Genomic DNA, 13686 nt, shown 5'->3' with positions numbered 1-13686 from the left:
TTTTTTTTTTTTTTTTTTTTTTTTTTGCTTGTTGGCTTTTGGTTTTTGGACAGGGTTTCCTAGTAGCTGTGAAGCCAGTTCCATAGACCAAGCTGGCCTCGAACTCACAGAAATCAGTCTGCCTCTGCCTCCTGGGTGCTGGGATTAAAGGTGTGCCCCACTATCGTCCAGCCAGAGGTTCTGTCTTAGACACTAGACACACACACACACACTTCTGTCTTCATAAGTATCACTGTAGAAAGTGAGATGTCCTCTTGGGGAAGAGGAAGAAGGAGCAATTTATGAACTGCAGGGTGAGAAGGACAAGAGATTATTTGTTCTGAACCCAGGGGGCAAGCTGTGAAACCCAAATCAGAAATCGCAGCGGTCCCTGAACTCTTTTGGGAACCTAGACATTGTAATGGTGGGGCGGGCAGGGTCTGGCTGGGGAACTAGATGCCACAGACGAAACCTCCTTCGTTCCCTATTCTACTCTCTTCTGAGCGCCTCTGATCCTGCAGGGACGGGAGTGACCATGTTCGTTGCCCTGTATGACTATGAGTCCAGGACAAGGGATGACCTTACCTTCACCAAAGGCGAGAAGTTCCACATCCTGAACAACACGTAAGTGAGTGGGCTCCCAGAGGGAGGGCGTGGCCTGGGCTGTAAGTGACTGGGCTGCCTAGCTGAGGGCGTGGCCTGGGCTGGGAGCAAGTCCCTGGCGAGGAGTAAACTCTGATCCTTGTCTAGAAAGTTCCAGCTTGCAGGGCGTGGGGAGGCGGGGCACACAAATAAAGTCCTGGACGAGGACTGGGATTCTAGCTCACGCTAGAGGACTTGCCTCGCACGTGGGTCTTGGGTTCCATCTAAAGCCCCGCAAACAAGGGACAATAACAAGAAAACACTAAGTGATTGCTCCCTACCGCGCAGGTGAAGGGCTTGTGATACAAGCAGAATACTAAACTTGGTCCCCAGGGTAGTGGTGATTGAGGCAGGCTTCCTAGAGATGTTTTTTTTTTTGTTTTTTTTTGTTTTTTTTTTTTTTTTTTTAAAACGGAGACTAGAAAAATAAGTAGACAAGGAAGGAAGAGGTGAGAAAAGAGGGAATAAGACTAAACAATTATTTCTAGAAAGCACCAAATGGTTGCACGTGGGTAAATCCTAATGAATGAGGGCTGGGAGGACAACTCAACTGGTAAGGGGTGCCTGCCACTAAACCTGACCACGTGAGTTTTGACCCCTAAACCCCCACATGGTAGAAGGAGAAGATTGGGTCTACACACACACACACACACACACACACACAATACAGATAAAATCTAAAAACTTAAAAAAAAAAAAAAAGACGCTGGGCAGTGGTGACATATCCTTTAATCTCAGCACTAGGGAGGCAGAAGCAGATGAATCCCTGAGTTCGAGGCCAGGCTGGGCTACAGAAAAAGTTCCAGAATAGTAAGAAAGAAAGAAAGAAAGAAAGAAAGAAAGAAAGAAAGAAAGGGAGGAAGGAAGGGAGGAAGGAAGGGAGGAAGAAACAAAGAAAGGAAAAGGGGAGGGAGGGAAGGAGAGCGAGCAGCAGGGAGGGGCTCTGGCTCCGTGGTAGAGTGTCGGAACAAGTAAATGTTTGTCAAAGGAGGCACAAAATTATGTTCAAGAACAATCCAGGGAACAAAAGGCACTTGAGGCAAAAGGCCCTCTGCCTTTCTTCCTGGAGCCTTTCTCACGGTTCCCCAAGGCACTGATCAGCGCGTCATCCGGTTGACCCTGTTCCCGGCTATAGAGCAAGACTTTGGGTTTGATTCCCAGAGAAGGAGAGGAGGAGGGGGAGGAGGAAGAATAAAATTTAGACTAGAAAGCAGAAGTTGAAGACTAGGCAGTCAGAAGCCATAGGCCATCAAGGCTCTGTTGTAAAACCTGAATTTTATCGGGAAGGAGATCTGTAACCGTGGGGTGTTCCCAGTGGGGAGGGAACCCTGTCAGCATCCGCTCAGTGGAAGAACGAGAGGGAGAAGCCAAGGACCCCTCAAAAAGCCCTTTTCCAGGTGAGAGCAGCCGGGGCAGCTGCAGTGGGTGGGAGAGAAGCAAAGCTCTCTGAGTGGGGAGGGGGTCAAAGGTGAGGATCAGCAGGGCCCCTGATTGGACCCCCAAGTGCTGCTAACTACCTGCCTTCTTCTGTGCCCACAGTGAAAGTGACTGGTGGGAGGCTCGGTCCCTGAGTTCTGGACGCACTGGCTACATCCCCAGCAACTACGTGGCTCCTGTGGATTCCATCCAGGCTGAAGAGTGAGTGGAACTGAGGCCAGGCCTTGGAAGAAAACCCTAGTGTCTAGCTTCCAAGCAGCCCCCCCCCCTTGGTTTTTTGAGATAGGGCTTCTCTGTGTATCAGTCCTGGCTGTCCTGGAACTCACTAACATCCACCGGCCAAGACTATCCCTTAGGAGATGACCGCCTCACTCTGATCCTGCCTCCTCATCTGCAATGTTATATATAAAGTTACTGGTGGCGTACGCCTTTATTCCCAGCGCTTGGGAGACAGAAGCAGGCGAATCTCTGAGTCTGAAACCAGTCTGGTCTACTGAGTGAGTTTCAGGACCAGGGCAGCCAGGGCTACATAGAGATACCCTGTCTTGGGGGAAAAAAAAAAAGATGGCAATGATGAGGGCAATCATAGATAATGCCGTACGGTAACTGAGGAGTTTCTGGGTGGTCAAGTTAGAAACTCTATTCTACAAATGAGGAAGCTGGCCAGGTGTGGAGGCCCACATCTTTAATCCTAGCATGTGGGAGGGAAAAGCAGGTGGATCTCCCTGAGTTTGAGGTTAGCCTAGTCTACACAGTGAGTTCCATGCCAGTTACATAGTGAGACTTTGTTTCAATTTTTTAAAAAAATGAGGAAGCAGAGGTGCAGAGAAAATGAATATCCTGCCCAAGTTTTACTCGATGTGCCAGCTGTAACAGTAACATTATGTCAAAATCTATCATCTATCTACCTACCTACCTACCTACCTACCTACCTGCCTGCCTTCCTGCCTATCTGCCTATCTTTCTTTTTTTTATCTATCTATCTATCTATCTATCTATCTATCTATCTATCTATCTTAGCATCAAGAATGTAGATGTAAAGGAAAAGTGTAAAAGAACTTCTAAGAGTAGGAGGGATGCCCAGGGATGCCTGCATGTGAGTTTTCAAACCCATAAGTGGTGGGAACTAGAGAGATGGACCAGTGGTCAACAGTGCTTGCCATCTTCCCAGGGTCTGGAGTTTGGTTCTCAGCACCCAAGACAAGCAACTTACAGCCATGGATAACTCCCCAGCTCTAGGGGATCTGATGCCCTCTTCTGGCTTCTGCACACACACACACACACACACACACACACACATACACACACACACATGCACAGTAAACTCTCACACAGACACATAAATAATAATAATGATAATAAATCTTTTAAAACCTAAAAAGTGGACCTGGGTCACTGGAGATGTACCTCACTTGGTAGAGTGTTTGTCTAGTAGGCATGAGGCCTCGAACCTGATTTCCCAGCACCATACAAAAACAACCATGATGGCACTTGTTATAATCCCAAGCTTTGAGAAGTAAAGGCAGGAGAACCAGAAATTCAAGATCATTCTTGATGTAGTAAGTTTGAGGCCAGCCTGTAAGAAATGAGATCCTGTCTCAAGCAAAACAAATAGCCCACAAAAACAAAACAGGATCTGGAGAGGTGGTGGCTCAGCAGTTAAGAGCACTGGACCCAGATTCAATTTCTAGCATCTGAATGGTGTTTTACAACTACAGCTCCAGTCCCAGGGGATTGGACACCCTCTTCTGGCCTCTGCAGGCACCAGGTATACGTGTGGTGCATGGATGGACATACATTCAGGCACAACACTCACAAACATAAAATTAAATTAAGTCTAAAAAAAATTGGCTAGTAGAACTGGGGGACTCTGTTCTGTGGCAGATTGTATATTAAGTAGAGAACGGCTTGCAAGGGACCAATATTTAAAGTTAATTTTATTAAGTAGACAGAAAGGGGCTGGAGTGTAGCTTAACATGTGCCAGGCCCTAGATTCCTTCCGTCTTCAGTACTCCCCCCCCCCAATAAAAAGAGAAAGCTATCCTCATGATGTTAAACAAACAAACAAACAAATGACGGAAGAGACTTTGAAGAACTGGGCTGGGCATGATAGCGCACTCCTGTAACCCCAAGTGTTTGTAGTGAATTAGCTGATAGCCTGGGCTACTTGAAACTCTTATCTCCAAAATACCCAACCCAAAAGCAGAATGGGAGTCCTCAGGACTTGGCGACTGGTTTGTGATTGAACTGTGGGGAGTGAGAGGAATTGGGGATGATCCAGTAGCTTCTGAAGATGCAAGTTAAGTGTGGTGCCAGTTGCTAAAAGGGAGGACAGAGGAGCAGGTGGAGGTACAGGTGGCTTCCACAGGGGAGTGTTGCTTTGAGGTTTGTAGAGAGGAACACCCAGGCGAAGGAAGCTGCCAGAAGCGAGACTGGGCTGGGCTATGCATGAGATGCATGCGCCTGGCCATGCACAGGGAGTTGGGGGTACTTTATCCCCGAGGGAGGGGCACCTGTTCCTCATTGTCATCGAGACTCTGTCCTTTGTTCTCCATAACGCTGGCAGATGGCACACCTGTGCTGGTGGGAACTGGGGCTCACCTGAATAGAGATTACGGTTAAGGCTGGTCAGTAGGATGAAGAGGGAAGGAGAGACAGACAGACAGACAGACAGACAGACAGACAGACAGACAGAGGTCCTAGGACCTGAGGACCCGGCTCTGGAGGTGACACCTTGGAGAAGAAAGAGCCCCTGGAGAAGTGAGGAAAGCAGGCCAGGCCGCTGCAGAACATCCAGGCCTAGAGGAAACATTCCTGAAAATAGCAGAGGGTCTAAGGCTGCCCTTGTCCTTGACCTTCACAAGGGTCAATGGGGTGATCTTCACAAGGAATCTTGTCTCATGGGAGTAAAAACAGAGCCTGCTGCAGAGTCCAGGAAGGAGGGAGGGGCAGAAAGGGGATGAAATGTGGATCTCAGGGAAGGCAAGATGAGAAGCCAGGACCAAACGTGCAGAAGATGGCTTAGCAGGTAAAGGCCCTTGCTGTCAAGCCTGACAATCTGAGTTTGATCTCCAGAACCCGCATGGAGAATGGAGAAAGCTAACATGCACGGATTTTTCTCTGACCTTCACTCCTCTGTTATAGCATGCACGCATGCATACATGTGCACATGCGTGTGCACACACAAAATAAATACACAAAATGTAATACATTCATTGTTAAGAAGAGTAGCGGGTGGGGGGTGGTGGCACACTCCTTTAATCCCTGCACTTGGGAGGCAGAGACAGACGGATCTCTGTGCGTTCAAAGCCAGCCTGGTCTACAGAGCGAGTTCCAGTACAGCCAGAGCAGTTACACAGAGAAACCCTGTCCCAAAAAAACAAAGAAGCAAACAAAAGTAGAGGGCTGTAGAGATGGCTCAGCTGTTAAGAGCACCAGCTACTCTTCCAGAGGACCAGGGTTCCATTTCTAGCACACACATGCTGACTCACAACCCTCATTAACTCCAGTTTAGGGATTCTGATGCCCCCTTCTGGCCTCCGTCGACACTGGCACTCACATGCAGGTGCACATGAAGTAATTAAAAATAAATACATCTTTAAAACACAGCAATAATGTAGGGTCAGAACTTTCCTCTAGGAAGGAGGAAGGTATGTGTGTTTAGAAGTTGATGGAGGACAGTTTTGGGGGGGTTGTTCATGGGGTAGGTGTGGTTTCTTGAGCAAGGGGGGTCACGGGCAAGTCCATAGCATGAGTGGGATGAGGCTGTATTGTGGAGAGAGTGGCAGGAAGCATGAAGAAAGGAGATGCCAAGGACCAGGGGGTTGGAGTGTATGCTGTGCCCATGGGTTGGGCAGCATGCTGGTGTCTAAAGTGCTCAATGTCCTGTCTTGATTGAGAACACAGGCCTGAGAGTAGGCCACTTGGGTTCCTGTTTTGGAGTCACAGCATGGCCTCAGGCAAGTTGCTCAACCACTAAGTAGTCAGTTCAATTTCCTTGTCTGTCTTATGAGTTTAAACATGGCGCCTCCCGCCGACATTATTAGCAGTACGTTTATGGACAAGATCTGTGTCTACCAAGAAAAGAATGCCCAGCCTATTAAGGTTTGGTTTTTATTTTAAAAGTCTTGCTTTGAAGCTCAGGGTGCCTCACCCTCAGGAGGTCATCCTCCTCCGAGCTGACTTTGTTGACCCTTAAGGAAGTTACCAACTTCATGACTGTGGGTGGAAGGGGCTTTGGAAAACCCCAGCAATGAGTCTGCTGCAGGGTCCTTCAGTCATTTCTTGTTGTCTGCCCTCCTAGGCACACCATTTGCCAAGGGCTCTTCCTGTCTCCCAGATTTGCCTAGTACCCAGGTACAGGTCGACCACGCCTAGTACCCGGGTACAGGTTGACCACGCCGGAGTTCCTAGATGTTCCCGTCTCCCTTGATTTGAAAACTCTGTACCTTTCTATTGAACCCACGTGGTACAGTCGCTTTAGGGATCAGATGAGATCTTCTAAATGACAGTTTTCTAGAGCCTGTGTGTGGTCTCCTCAGTTCCCACCCGCCCCGCCCCCATGGTTGGGTTGGGGCTGCAGTTCAGTCACCAAAAGCATCAGTGGGGGGGAAGCATTTGGGGCTAGGGTGGAGGAGGGGTCTGAATGGTCCCCTGGAGTGGTGGGAAAGAGCTAGTGTGCCTGAGGACTTTAGGCAAAACCACACCAGCTAGCCTGGTGAGCAAGTCAGTTCTCTTCTGAGCCTTGAGTTCCTCCTCTGTAGAATGGGTTGGGGAGAGTTCTAGCGAGATGAGTTAAGGGCCCTGTGACAATGGCCATAGGTCATTGGTGACCAGCTTCTGCCAATTTGGTTGTTTGTTTGAGACAGGGTCTCACTCTGTAGCCTTGCCTTGGCTGGTTTAGAACATCTGCCTGCCTGTGCCTCCTGAGTCCTGGGATTATACACTTTTTCTTAAAGATAAGGTCTCACTGTGGAGGCCCTGGTTGGCCTAGAACTTGCTGTGCAGACCAGGGTGATTTCAAAGCAAGAGAGGTGCCTGCCTCTATGTCTTGGTTGCCAGGATTATACCACCGCATCAGACATATTCTAATGATTTTAACTAGAGACACCCGTGGGTAGAAAGAATAATTCTGGTCATTTTAGGCATCTGCTACATGTGCCAAGCACTTTTACATTTCCCTTTTCTGTGATTCTTATACCACAATGCAGATTCGAACAGCCCATTTCTCAGGTGAGGAAACTGAGGCTTGCTAGGTGACATCCCAGGAAGATGAACTGGGGTTCAGAGAGAATGCGCCTGATTCTGTCTGCCTCTCCTCACAGGTGGTACTTTGGAAAGATCAGTAGAAAGGATGCAGAGAGGCAGCTTCTCTCACCTGGCAACCCCCAGGGGGCCTTTCTCATCCGGGAAAGTGAAACCACCAAAGGTGCGTTGGGACTCTGTGCCCTCAGCCATTAAGGTCAGAGGGACAGCGCTTGGGGCAGGGCTAGGGGGCAGAGGTAAAGGGGGCTCTGGGAATTGCCTTTGGGGCCTCTTCCTGCTCTTAGTCTGAGGGACCGAAGGACTAAGTGACCCTTCCCACACAGGTGCCTTCTCCCTGTCCATCCGTGATTGGGACCAGAAGAGAGAGGATCACGTGAAGCATTATAAGATCCGGAAGCTGGACATGGGTGGTTACTACATCACCACGCGGGCCCAGTTCGAAACCGTGCAGGACCTGGTGCGGCACTACATGGGTGAGCTGCTCACCGCGGCCCTGCGCTGCCGCAACGATGGAGAAACAGATGCCTAGAGAAGGAGATGCTCTCCCAGAGCACTGGTTGGGCCAAGTGCGCATGTCTCCAGACTGGGATCCTGCTTTGTGTGGATTCCAAGGAAACTAAGGCCCCAGGTGGTGGAGACAAAGCGTGCCTCCCAACGTTTTAGTAGTTAATTGGCTAGTTCCTAGCATCCAGGCCTAAACCAGTGGGAACCTTTTTTATTTTTATTTATTTGTTTTTGGTTTTTTGAGACAGGGTTTCTCTGTGAACTAGTCCTGGCTGTCCTGGATCTCACTCTGTAGACTAGGCTAGCCTTGAACTCACAGAGATCCACTTGCCTCTGACTCCCGAGTGCTGGAATTAAAGGTGTGTGCCACCATCACCTGGCACTGGGGGAGAACTTTGAAAAAGCTTACATTTTATTTATTTGGGGGGAAGGCTCATGACTGGGTGCATGCCAGAGCATGGGTGTGAAGGTCAGAGGACAACTTGTGGAACATGGTTCTCTCCTTCAACCAAGCGGGTCCTGGGGATGGAACTCAGGTCGTCAAGTTTGACAGCAGACACTGGCCTGCTGAGCCATCTTGCTGGCTCCAGTCTATGGGAAATTTGTGGGGCCTTTGTTGTTCTGTGTGTGTGTGTGTGTGTGTGTGTGTGTGTGTACACCCTTTGTGGAAAGCAGAGGACAACTTGCAGAAGTCAGCCCTTTCCTTCCACCGTATGGGTCTCAGAGATCAAATGTGGACGGGTGGTTTGCTGGCAGATATCTTTACCTGCTCACTTACCTTGCTGGCCCTGTCGTATTTCCTAGGCAGAGTCACCATCATAGGCTCTAAGCCAATGGTTCTCAACCCTCCTAAGGCTGAGACCCTTTAATACAGTTCCTCGTGTATGATGACCCCAACCATAAAATTATTCCCGTTGCTACTTCATAACTGTAAGCTTGCTATTGTTATGAATCATTATGTAGATATCTGATATGCAGGATGTCTGATAGGCAACCCCTGTGAAAGGGTCATTTGTGTGCTCTGCTGTGCCCCCCCCCACTGAAGGGGGTGTGACCCACAGGTTGAGAATTACCGCATTTAGCACTGGGTTGCAGAAGCTGCTCTGGTTGTTGTATGTTACTTGGATGCCAGAAACAAGGCAGAAGGAGAGGTCCTCTGAACTGCTGTCATTGCCCAGATGAAGTCAATGACAGCACAGACAAGCAGAAGCTAATGGTTCTGAACAGGAGACAGGCACCATGGACCTGACCGGATGGAGGCTGGGCTGTGGGATTAAGCGATGGTCCTCCGCTCAGGACTAAAACCCAAGTATAGAGCCCAGGCAACATCGCTACCCGTGTTTCCATCTCGACTGGTTAGTCCCAGTATGAGTGCCCTGGCAGGAACATTTGCCTCAGAACCTACCTTCCTCCATTTCCACCTGTCCCAACTAGTCCTAGTCCTTAAAGACCTTGCTGGAGGCCAACTACTTTTGTTTCTTTGGGGTTTTGTTTTTGTTTTTAAACACTGTAGCTAGGCTGACACCAAACCGATTACAATCCTCCTTGCTCCAGCTACAGAGTTCTAGAACTACAGGCATGACCCACCATGCTCCACTAGGCCCTGGTTATTTGTTTGTTTGTTTGGTTTTGGTTTTGTTAGTTTTCGAGACAGAGTTTATCTGTAGCTTTGGAGTCTGTCCTGGACCATGCTCTGTATCCCGGGCTGGTCAAACTTCCAGAGATCCGCCTGCCTCTGCCTCCCGAGTGCTGGGACTAAAAGCGTGGGCCACCACCGCGGGCCTGGTTATTTATATGTTTGAGGTTTGATGCTGGGTTGTGTTAGGATTTCAGGGAGAGTATCATAGCCTCCGTCTGTGACCCCTCCCATCTGCCCTTCCTCCAGAATTCAATGATGGTCTTTGCTACTTGCTCACGGCACCCTGTACCACCATGAAGCCGCAGACGCTGGGCCTGGCCAAGGATGCCTGGGAGATCAACCGTAGCTCCATAACGCTGGAGCGCAGGCTGGGCACCGGCTGCTTTGGAGATGTGTGGCTGGGTAGGAAAGGCTCAGGAGTCAGGGGCTGGGGGCTGGGACAAGGGGTAAGGCTGCCACAGAACCAGTCTTGACGAAATGCCGCCGCCGAGCAGGCACGTGGAACTGCAGCACAAAGGTGGCGGTGAAGACCCTGAAGCCCGGCACCATGTCCCCGAAGGCCTTCCTGGAGGAGGCGCAGATCATGAAGTTGCTGAGGCATGACAAGCTGGTGCAGCTGTACGCGGTGGTGTCGGAGGAGCCCATTTATATTGTGACAGAGTATATGTGCCACGGTGAGTGGCAGAGTAGGAGGCGGGGCGTGGGTGGGTGGGGGTGGGTGGGGGTGGGTGGGGCCCGGAAAGTACTGGAAACAGTAGGTATACTTCCAGCTAGAGACTGAGGTGCACAAATCCTCCAGAGTGCAAGCATGGGGGCAGGGCCAGGAGGTGGTTAGCCAACCAGTGGAATCATTGAGCAAAGCAGAACAGGACCTGGGATGAGGGAGGACCTGGGGAGGAGTCTAAGTGGGGGCGTGGCCGGTGGGTTCGGAGGTGGAGACAGAACGGGGGGGGGGGCGATCTAGGTGAGAAAACAGGAAAGGGAGGCAGGTGAGGCCAGATTGTCAGGATGGGGGTAGAACCATTGTAGAGAAGGCATGTTGGGAGCAGGGGCCTGCTGCTGATTTCTGGCTGCTTCTCCCTAGGTAGCTTGCTGGATTTCCTAAAAGATCGAGGAGGCCAGAACTTGAGGCTGCCCCATCTAGTGGACATGGCCGCCCAGGTAAACTGGGCCAGCAGGCTTCCTCTCCCCGACCTCTATCCTATTATCCTCCATAAACCCCATGAGTCTTCCTTCATACGCGAAAAACTACTGCCTAGCCCACTTGTGAGCTCTGAGACCTGAGGCGGGAAGACGCGCTTGAGTCTCGAGTCTCCTCAAGCGTGCTGGGCTGTGTGGGATGGGGGAGGGGTCGCATCAGGAGTGTGCCTTTTTCAGGCCACTCCCTCACACCCCTCAGGTCCAGTTATGGTGTGAGTGTGTGTTAGCGCCTGCCTCTCACCCACTTCCTTTCCTCCTTCCTCGTAGGTAGCCAGTGGCATGGCCTACATGGAGCGGATGAACTACCTCCACAGAGACCTGAGAGCAGCCAACATCCTGGTGGGGGAGCAGCTGGTGTGCAAGATCGCCGACTTCGGGCTGGCGCGCCTCATAGAGGATAATGAATACAATTCCCGCCAAGGTGACCAGCCTCCCTCCCCCCACCTCCCTAGAGATCCAAAGTACCCCGCGTAGTCAGAAACCCTCCCCCTTCCCTGACAATCGGGGACACCCCCATCCTGGCGGAAAGCAAATGTCATCTGAGTTCAAGTCTTGGTTCAAGCATTTGCTACCACGCGGCTTGAGTTACCTAACTTCTGTGGTTTGCCATTTCTGATCAAATGAAAATCCTTAGACAGCAATAAGTCAGTAAGTGTGTACCAGCTACTGAGTAGGCACCAGGCGCTGCTGGAAATCCTCAACAGAAGACGATAGAGTGTAACAGTGCCAGGTCTATAGCCACAGCGCCTGTGTGACTCCCAGCCACTTGTTGGTTGTGTGAGCTGGGCATCTTCTTTTCCTCGCTGGTGAGACAAGGTCAATGATGGTGAGGGCTCAGTGTGTTAACTATGCAGGTATATTGCCTAAAACAGTACCTGTGCCTGGGGCAGGAGGGGACAGGGGGGCAGGAGGTGGGGTGTAACTCAGTAGGAGAATGATTGCTTAGCGGTAGTGAGGCTGAATTTACTTCCAGCCCCATAAAACCCAAAGAAAGACAAATGAAACTGTGCTCAGAACTCAGGAAAGGTTAGAGACATTCTAACGTCTTGTTGTGAGAAGCAGAACTGTGTGTGGCAATGCCCAGCTCCGTACTAGACACACAGTAGGTGCTGACTACATAGGTAGCAGGTCTTTTCTGCTGTACACAGACTTCTATGCCCGGGTCCCCAAAATGCCTAATCCTAAAGTCCTCATTCTCTTTAATCTAGCGATTTCCATCCCCCCTCCCCCGCCCCGCTAACCTTGCCTCCTTCCCCAATCTCTCCAGGGACCAAGTTCCCCATCAAGTGGACCGCGCCAGAGGCTGCCCTCTATGGCAGATTCTCTGTCAAGTCAGATGTGTGGTCCTTCGGGATCCTGCTCACTGAACTGATCACCAAGGGCCGAGTTCCTTACCCAGGTGATCAGGGGCTGGGGGTACGGTCACGCGGAAGAGCCTCCTCCACCCCTGTTCCTTGCCCTGGCTAACAGAGCTCCACCCCTCAGGCATGAACAACCGGGAAGTGTTGGAACAGGTAGAACATGGCTATCACATGCCATGCCCTCCAGGCTGCCCAGCATCCCTGTATGACATCATGGAGCAGACCTGGCGCCTGGATCCGGAGGAGAGACCCACTTTTGAGTACCTGCAGTCCTTCCTGGAAGACTATTTTACCTCCACAGAACCACAGTACCAGCCTGGAGACCAGACATAGCCTGGCTGGGTGTCAGTGACCCTCTGGGAATGGCTACTTACCCTTGCCAATCCCCAGGGCTCTCTGGCCCCAGGGCTCCCAGTCTTGAGCCCTGTAGAGTCTAAGAAGGTCAGAAGCTGTGAAGCCATTTTATAGATGGGGCAAATGGAGGCTGGGGCTCATCTTGTACCTTCTCTGGCCCCAAGCACTCTCTCTTCCCTTCCTACCTATGCCCCACGCAAAAATCTAGGGCGCCCCACTCATTCTGCGCATGAAGCAAATGGATGCTCTTATGTACTCCGACCCCAGGCACCATTTTTCCTGCCCCATTAGGCTCCTACATGCTGTTAGCCTCTTTCTTCCATCTCCTAAAAATACCCACTTTGTCTAGTTATTTATAAAATTGTGTTTCCCTTCCTTCACTTATCTCTTACTCCTGCTTTCTACCTCCTGTCAGCCTGCTCCAGTGCAGGCCCTAAGAATTTAATTACTGCTCTTGGTTCTCTTGGATTTCTCCAAGTTACAAGGGCAGGGAACATCTTTGTTTGATTCGCTTCCTGCAGACCGGATGCTTTGGTCCAGGCCCGGGTCTGAGTGAGAGAGCTGGGGAAGGCGCCCGCCTCTCTGCATAATGTGCATGTGTTTATTCTCTGTGTAAACAATAATGATGCGAACACTGAGCCGTGAAACTTCCCTGAACCATCTTTGGGGAGGGGTGGTAGTCCACAGGAGGTGAACTGGCTATTGGGGAGCAGGTGGTGAGGAGTTCCCTCTTGTCTACTAAGTTCAAGGCACCCAGTGCATGAAGCTTCAGAACACCGCACAGCCCCACTGCTCATCCACATGTTGGTTTACCATGGGTTGAGAAACACAGAAATCAGGCAGTTCCTCACCTGATGTCGGTCAGTTCCTCACCCATTGGGACGGTGTCTGACTCGGGTTTTTATTGTTGTGAAGAGACACCATGACTACAGCAACTCTCATAGATGAAAACATTTGGTTGGAGTGGCTCGCTTACACCTCCAGAGGTTCAGTCCATTATCATCATGGCAGGGAGCATGGCAGCATGCAGGCAGTTGGGCTGGAGTAGTTTAGCTGAGAGCCTATAGCTTGCAGGCAAAACAGGAAGTGGACTGAGACACTGGGTGGTATCCTGAGCATAGGAAACCTCAAAGCCTGCCCCCACAGTGACACACTTCCTCCAGCAAGGCCATACCCACTCCAACAAAGCCACACCTCCTAATCGTGCCATTCCCATAAGATTATGGGAGCCAATTACATTCAAACCACCACAGACAGCCTCAGGCTTCCCACAGCAGAGGCAAGGAGAAGAATAAACAGACCCTC

The 13686-nt window shown here is 50.6% G+C and overlaps 1 protein-coding gene across 4 annotated transcripts in view; it reads left to right on the top strand.

The window, feature by feature from the left end:
- Fgr (FGR proto-oncogene, Src family tyrosine kinase) overlaps positions 1 to 12761 on the top strand; it is a 24046-nt gene extending 11285 nt beyond the window's left edge. For all 4 annotated transcript variants that reach the window (XM_050150344.1, XM_050150355.1, XM_050150373.1 and 1 more), the window contains exons 4-13: positions 501 to 603; positions 2161 to 2259; positions 7383 to 7486; positions 7647 to 7796; positions 9713 to 9868; positions 9961 to 10140; positions 10551 to 10627; positions 10934 to 11087; positions 11934 to 12065; positions 12152 to 12761. In XM_050150344.1, the coding sequence (XP_050006301.1) occupies positions 501 to 603; positions 2161 to 2259; positions 7383 to 7486; positions 7647 to 7796; positions 9713 to 9868; positions 9961 to 10140; positions 10551 to 10627; positions 10934 to 11087; positions 11934 to 12065; positions 12152 to 12360 (1364 nt within the window). In that variant the 3' untranslated portion in view covers positions 12361 to 12761. The remainder of the gene's footprint in view (positions 1 to 500; positions 604 to 2160; positions 2260 to 7382; positions 7487 to 7646; positions 7797 to 9712; positions 9869 to 9960; positions 10141 to 10550; positions 10628 to 10933; positions 11088 to 11933; positions 12066 to 12151) is intronic.
- Positions 12762 to 13686: the final 925 nt, after the last annotated feature.

The sequence above is a fragment of the Alexandromys fortis genome, unplaced genomic scaffold (assembly GCF_014885135.2).
Source record: "Alexandromys fortis isolate MF-2015 unplaced genomic scaffold, M_Fortis_MF-2015_v1.1 scaffold_26, whole genome shotgun sequence".
In the NCBI taxonomy this organism is placed as follows: domain Eukaryota; kingdom Metazoa; phylum Chordata; class Mammalia; order Rodentia; family Cricetidae; genus Alexandromys; species Alexandromys fortis.
Note: the sequence above shows the minus strand (reverse complement) of the source record. Positions and strands in the feature narration are given on the sequence as shown.